Genomic DNA, 6,470 nt, shown 5'->3' with positions numbered 1-6,470 from the left:
GGAGTGGAGCGCGGGGCGGGGGCCCCGGGCCTCCGGCGGGGAGGACCCCGGACCTCCCGGGCGGGAAGGCGAGAGTGGCCGCCGGCTCGCGCCCCGCGCTGGGAACTTTGGAGCGCAGCACATGGGGCCCGGGTGCGCGGAGATCTGGAGTGGCGGGTCCTGGGCCCCCTGGACGCGCCTTCCATCGGCTCTGGCTTACTGTCCCCTCCCGCCTCCACCCCCTGCAGGTGGCCGAGGGCGGCCGGGGCTGTGAGCCGCTGCAACTGCTGGAGGTGGCCCCCCGCAAGAGGCTGCCCGGGCTTGAGCGGGACCCGTGCGGCAGTCGCCCTGCACCCGAGGGCGCTGGGGCCGGCGCAGAGCAGGGCCACTCCGCGGGGGCAGGAGGCTGGTGCCGCCACTGCCACACGAAGCTGGCAGAGCTGAAGCGACAGGCATGGAAGCTGGTCAGCGGGACTGGGCCTCCGCTCCGGGTAAGTGATGCTTCCTCAAGCTGGCCCCGGGGCGGGACTGTCTGCAGCTTGGGAGGCCTGAGCCGCAGGTTTTGGCCAGTCCTTGCCCTTTCTGGGGCTGATCGCCGGCTTTTACACTGTGTGCGTGAGTTGGGGCCTTTTACCCCAGCAGGGTCACACAGACAGATCCAGAGGGGGTGGGGGGGGCAGGCAGATACCCCACTGCTGGTGGCTCTGTGGTGTCGGGGAGGGGCAGGACTCCGGCACAGCCCCCCAGCAGCTGGAGGTCACTCTGGGTGTGTGGCCCCAGGCCCCGGCCAGGCCCTGGAGTGGCACTCCTAGGACAGGAGGCGGGGGCAGCAGGAGGGCTGGCCCGGGAGGGCTGCTGGCCCCCTCCCCCGCTGTGGACAGGAGCTGGGTGTGGACGTCCCGCAGCGCTGCGGGCTGCCTCCTTTGCCTTGTCCTCGGCCTCCCGCCTGGGAGTGGAGTGTCCGGCCCCTAGTCCCTCAGGCCCAGCCCCTGCTGCCAAGGTGTTGGTGGGGCAGGGGGCTCCCCACTTCTCCAGCTGATGGGCCTGCCTGGCCTTGGAAGGAGCTGGGGCCATTGTTCCAGGGAACAATGAGCCCTGGAAGTTCGCAGAGCCTGGGAAGGTGGGGGGTCTCCAGAGGAAGCAGTCCGGCTGACCTTCAGCCTGGGAAGTGTGCAGAATCCCCACCGTCTAAATATAGTTCTTGCAGGAGGCTGTGGTCTGGGCTGGGGCCAGCACCCAGGTTCCTGGGGTCCCTGGTGGGCCCTTCGGGGCGGGGCGGGCACCGTGGGAGCCTGGTCCCTGCCTGGGCGCCCTCCCCATGGCCTAGCCAGGGCAGGGCCAGGCTCTCCACTGTGCCACTGGTGGGGGTGGGGGACAGTTTTGCAGACTCTGCCCCAGGCGGCCTGAGGCTGCTTGAAAAGGGGCCGTTGGGCTGGATCCCGGGGCCTGCCCAAGCTAGAGGGCCGTCTTAGCCCACTGGGGAAACTGAGGCCAGAGCGAGGAGGCCCTTTGTGATAAGCCGGGCTCAATGGGGGGTGGGGGAGGCGCTGGGCCGGGGCAGGTGGGCCAAGGTCCTGGAGGGAGAGCTGCAGGCCTCTGCCGTCGCCGGCGGACGGGACTCTGCTCTGGGGAGCAGGGTTCCTCCTGCAGACAGCACTTGCTCTTTCCCTCCCCAGGCCCGGGGGGTGCCCGCTCACCCCCTCCTGCCACCAGGCACCTGCTGGCCAGGGCCCCTGCTTGCTCCTGCCGCAGACCCCGCCTGGCTGGGCCGTCCTTCTGGGCTGGGGTTGTCTTCAGCCCAAGCAGCCTGTGGGGCCGTTGGCGGGAGGCAGCCTTCCCGGAGAGGACGAGGCCCCCGGCCGGGCAGGTGTGTGGGCCCAGGTGAAGGCGCTTGGGCCGCACAGGGGCTGGGTGTGCCAGGGCGAGTGTCCAGCGGTGGGCCTGGGTGGGCTCCTGTGTGTGACGGCCGGGGCTGGGCGCCATGCCCAGCTGTGCTGGCCCTGCCCAGCCACGGGCTGGGGCCGGGCTGTGGGGCCCGGCGTTCCCTGGGGAGCCCCGGTTTCCTCACAGGACGTCGGGCTTTGAGGTCAGAGCCACACGTGGTGTCCCGCTGGCCCAGGCTGGAGGCCGGGGGGCCGGCGGGCTGGATGGGGAGCCACATGTCGGTTATGCTGGGCGGTGGGCGCAGTGGGGACCCTGGCCAGGCCCCAGAGGCCCCAGCCCCAGGCTGCCCCACGGCGGCTCGGCTGGCCGTCCCGCCACCCCGCCGTCCCTGCAGGCAGCCGGCTCCCCGCCACCTCCTGCCGGCCAGCTCCGCAGCGGGGTCTGTGGTCTCCCTTAACCCCGAGCCCATTTCCCTGGTGTGAGGCACCCTGGCTGGGTGAGGGCTGAGGCCCCGCAGGCAACACCCCGGGTCTGTGCCCGCAGGACGTAGGAGGCGCGACCCCGTCTGCCGGGGCCCCGGCTCCCCGCTCCCGCCTGGGTCTCCCTGGCTGGGCCGCGAGCTGGGGCTGCGGTCCCCCGGGAGCCACCCCACGTGCAGAGACAGCGCCCCTCCTCAGCCCTGAAGGTCTGGTTTGGGGTGGGGTGGCCACCCCACGGCCACCCCACCAAGTGGGGGCGTGCCCCTGTGCGCGCTTGCGGCCCTGGGCCTGGCTCAGGGGAGCCCCGTGCGGCCTGGAGCCCCAGGCCCTTGCCTCCCTCATGCCCGCCAGGAACCGGGGGGTGCGCCCCTGCCGCCCAGTGCACCCTGGCCAGAAGCAGGGGCCCCCGCCATCCCGCCCCTGCGACTGTGTGCCCCACAGTGGACTTCACGTCCCCGCAGACCCTGTCATGCCCACCTTGGGCAGCCAGAGGGGCCCCTGAACCGGAGGGACGTGGGGTCCCCTTCTGCCCGCCTGAGCTCCTATCTGATGCCGCCCGCGGGCCAGTCAGGTCCCAAGGCTGCGCCCACTTCGGCCCGGGCCCCGCCTCAGCCCGGGCCGCTTGTCAGCAGCCCGTTTGGCCGGCCGGCCCTGCCCCTGCCCGCGGACAGCCTGGCCCGGGCGCTCAGGCCTCAGACCCCGCGTCCCTGCTCCCAGCAGAGCACCCTTCCCCGCGCCCCGGGAGGCACCCCGCCTCGCCCGCCCCCCGCCCCTCCAGTGGTGAGGGCTGCTTCCTTGTGTGGCCTGACATCCTGGGAGCTCTGGGGGCAGGTCACCGGGAACGTTTGCTGAATGACTGAGTGGCAATGTCCAGCTCTCACTGTGGCTCCCCCGACCCCCGGCTGCTGCCCAGGCGTGGGCCCTATGGAGGATGGGCTCCTCCCTGCCCGGGGGACCCCCAAGTGCTAGGGCGTCTGCACCAGTCTCCACCCCAACATCACGCAAAGGTGCAGGGTCTGGGAGACCCTGTGACATTTGGGGTGCGCCCTGTTCCCAGGAGGCGCGGTCCGCCTCAGCTCTTGCACAGACCTGTCACCCTGGCGTGGGTCGTCCTGCCTGCCGGGGCACCCCCGATGGCCCCGCGGTCCCCGGTTCATCCCACCCCGCAGCGGGCGGGTCGTGGAGACCCGCTGCCGGGCCAGCTGCGGCTCTGTCGCGGGTGGCTGCTGGCTCAGGCACAGTAGGTGGGGGGGCACACACAGTGTGGGGTGCCTGAGCGCCTCTGGCCACGTGGGCCGTGCGGGGGTGAGTGTGGGTGTCCACTGGGGACCCGGGAGTCAGCTGGGGAGGGAGTGTGGGGCACGAGGCGGGGTAGGCAGACCCCAGCACCCCTGGCTGGCACCCCCACCCTGCTGGCTGGCGAGGCAGCTGTGCCCCAGCCCGTGGGGTCCCTAGTGGGGGGCAGCCCTGAGAGGGTAGGGCGCAGCGCGAGGGTTCTGGGCCCGGCTGTAGGAGGCTGCGGGACACGTGGCGGGGGGCTGCCTCTGCCGCCAGCTGGGGCACCTCGCCGTGCTCAGAGCCTGGGGCCGGCGGCGTGGGTGGCCGGCGTGGTCTGCCCCTCGCGTGTCCCGGGGGCCGTCCCTCGGCCCAGACCTGGCTCTTGCCCAAGGGCAGTCGCTCGCGCTGCCTGGCCTGGCTGCCGCCGTGGCTGCTGTGCCCCGCTGCACCCCGAGGGGCCGCACCCCAAAGGGAGGCCGAGCCTGGTACCCAGCCGGGCAGGGGGGTGTGCCCGAGCAGCGGGTCCTTGGCTCAGCCCTGGGCGCCCTGCTGACTTGGGCCTGCCCTGAGCCAGGGTCTCGCCTCGCTGAGCCTCCGGGGGGCGAGCCATGGGCCAGGTGGTCCCGGGGGCAGCCCGTCTGGGGCCACCTCCATGGTCTCGGGGGGCTGCCCAGCGAGGCAGAGCTGGTGGAGGTCTGGGTGTCGGGACTCCAGGTGATGCAGGGCCCGTCCTGCCTCCGCCCCTTCTCTGCTGGGCACTGCTGGGGCGGCGGGCTGCTACCTGAGAGGCTCAGGGCACCCTGGCGGAGACCCCCAGAGGCCGAGGTCGTCTCCCGCTCCCGGGAGAGCGTGGAGGGGGACCCCGGAGAGCTTCCTGGGGGAAGCGTTTGGTCTCTGCTAGACCTGGACCAGCAGGAGGGGGTGAGTGTCTGGGGGACAGCGAGACCCCCTGGAGGCGAGAGGCTGCTGCAGCCTGTGCCCGGCCCCAGCCCGCGGCGGCCCGCAGCTGCCTGCCTGGCTGGGCCCAGGCCCCTGGGTGTGGTGTCCTGGCAGTGTGGCCTCCCGCCCCTCCTGGCCCTGGTGGTCTCTGCCTACCTGGCCCTGGGCCCCCACCCTGGTGCGGCTTCTGTGGTGTCTCCCTGCTGGTGTGAGTCCAGCTGGCCAGCGCCTGGCACTGGGCGGGGACAGTGTGCGGTCAGTGTTGGTGGCTGGGTTCTCCCTCCCTAGGGGAGAGGGTGGGATCAGCAGGGCCTGCAGCCCTTGGCACCAGGGTGGCCCTGCCTGGCCGGTGAGGGTCTGCTCGAGGGCCTCTGGGTCTCCCGGTCTGGCAGGCGGCGGGGGCTGGGTGGCCCTGGCAGGTCCCGTGGCCGCGGCACTTTCCGGCTGGAAACCGAGCCCAGCCGCGCGTCGTGGGGCGTCCCAACAGCAGCCCGGGCAGCGCTGGCCCTGCTGCCCGGCCCTTCCTGGCCTGCTGCCCCCTCCGGAAGCAGAGGCGCCTGGCCCGCCCCCACACTTTGTTTGTAGAAGGAAGGGGGCCTCTTGGGGGTGCTGGTCCCCCAGCGTGTGCTCCCAGGCTGGCCTCAGGCCCCCTTACCTGGGGGCCTGCAACCCCCAAAGCAGAGCCCAGGCTCCTCAGGGGCTTTGAGGCTCAGGCCCTGCCTGGGGGGCTGGGCCTCCCGCCCGCTGCCTCTGAGCCAGCGCGGCTCTGGGGTCTCGTGCCTGCCCAGGTGAGGCAGAACCTCCTCTTCCAGCTTTCCTTCCCACACCCTGTTGTGTGGGCCATGGGGGTGGGGGCCCCCTGGAAGCCTCCCAGACAGGCTGCGGGCCTGGGGGCGCTGGGGCTGTGGGGTGCTGGGCCCTGGGTCTCTCATGTCGGTAATGGGGTTAGCAGATGCTCCCTGCCGCACCCAGCCCCCCGCGCCCCCCGCTGAGTGGAAACCCAGAATCAGCAGGGACGCCTGGGGGCGGCCCTCTGGCTCCCGTTCTGGGGCTTTGGCCCCTGAGGTCTCGTCTCGTGCATCTCCCCGGGGTGCTGCTGAGGGGCTGGACCCGCCAGGCAGGTCAGAGGCTCTGGCCCCCCGCTCAGGCTGAGAAGGTCCAGGTCCCCCGAGTGCCCGTCGCTGAGGCAGCTGGGGCTGGTGGCCTGGCTGGCCTCCCCTGTCTCTGACCTGGTGGACGGTGGGCCCCCGGGTGGCGGGTCACAGCTGAGCCGGCCTCAGGCTCACGCTGTGCTGTGCTGGGGCCGCAGAGGCAGAGCACCCTCGGCCTGGCCCCCAACCCCGCTGACGCCCAGGCAGGTGGACACGAGCTCTGTGCCGGCCACTGGCCTGCTCCAGGCTGGGCGGGCTCCGCGCCGGCAGAGTCCACCAGCTGGTGGCAGTGGAAACGGATCACGTCGGTCCGGTACTGGTCCAGGCCACAGTGGGGCTGGGCTGGGGGCCCCAGAGGGGCCCAAGATGCAGTGGGGCGGCTCTGCTCAGACCCACCCAGCCACTCCCGGCCGAGGTGCCACCCACCTCCTCCAGGAAGCCCTCCCAGCTGGGAGAGGGGCCTCCTCTTCTTCCCTGTTTCTGCCATCTCCAGACACAGGGGTGGTGTGGGGTGGGGTGGGGTGCGGAGTGGAGGGCATTAGGGGGGTGGTGACCGAGGGGCCCCAGCACAGGGCCTTGGCACTGGCCCAGACCTCGGGCCAGGGGGGTCTGGGCTACCCGCTCACCCCTGCGGGTTCCCCAGCCACCCCTGCTGGCCACGCCCACGGGGCCGTTGCTGGTGAACCTTGGGTTCCCTCCCTCCTCCCCCTGCCCCCCCACCGCTGGGCAGGCGGGTGGCTGGGCAGGCGGGTGGCAGGGG

At 72.5% G+C, this 6,470-nt stretch overlaps 1 protein-coding gene across 1 annotated transcript in view; it reads left to right on the top strand.

Moving 5' to 3' along the window:
• The window catches only part of KIF26A (kinesin family member 26A), a 34,785-nt gene that overhangs the window by 9,121 nt on the left and 19,194 nt on the right, over nucleotides 1-6,470 (top strand). Inside the window, exons 2-5 of the mRNA XM_012724359.1 lie at nucleotides 228-470; nucleotides 1,732-1,846; nucleotides 4,012-4,541; nucleotides 5,869-6,023. Coding sequence (XP_012579813.1) covers nucleotides 228-470; nucleotides 1,732-1,846; nucleotides 4,012-4,541; nucleotides 5,869-6,023 — 1,043 coding nt within the window. The remainder of the gene's footprint in view (nucleotides 1-227; nucleotides 471-1,731; nucleotides 1,847-4,011; nucleotides 4,542-5,868; nucleotides 6,024-6,470) is intronic.

Source organism: Condylura cristata, unplaced genomic scaffold (assembly GCF_000260355.1).
Source record: "Condylura cristata isolate star-nosed mole 26May11 unplaced genomic scaffold, ConCri1.0 scaffold00013, whole genome shotgun sequence".
Lineage (NCBI taxonomy): Eukaryota > Metazoa > Chordata > Mammalia > Eulipotyphla > Talpidae > Condylura > Condylura cristata.
Note: the sequence above shows the minus strand (reverse complement) of the source record. Positions and strands in the feature narration are given on the sequence as shown.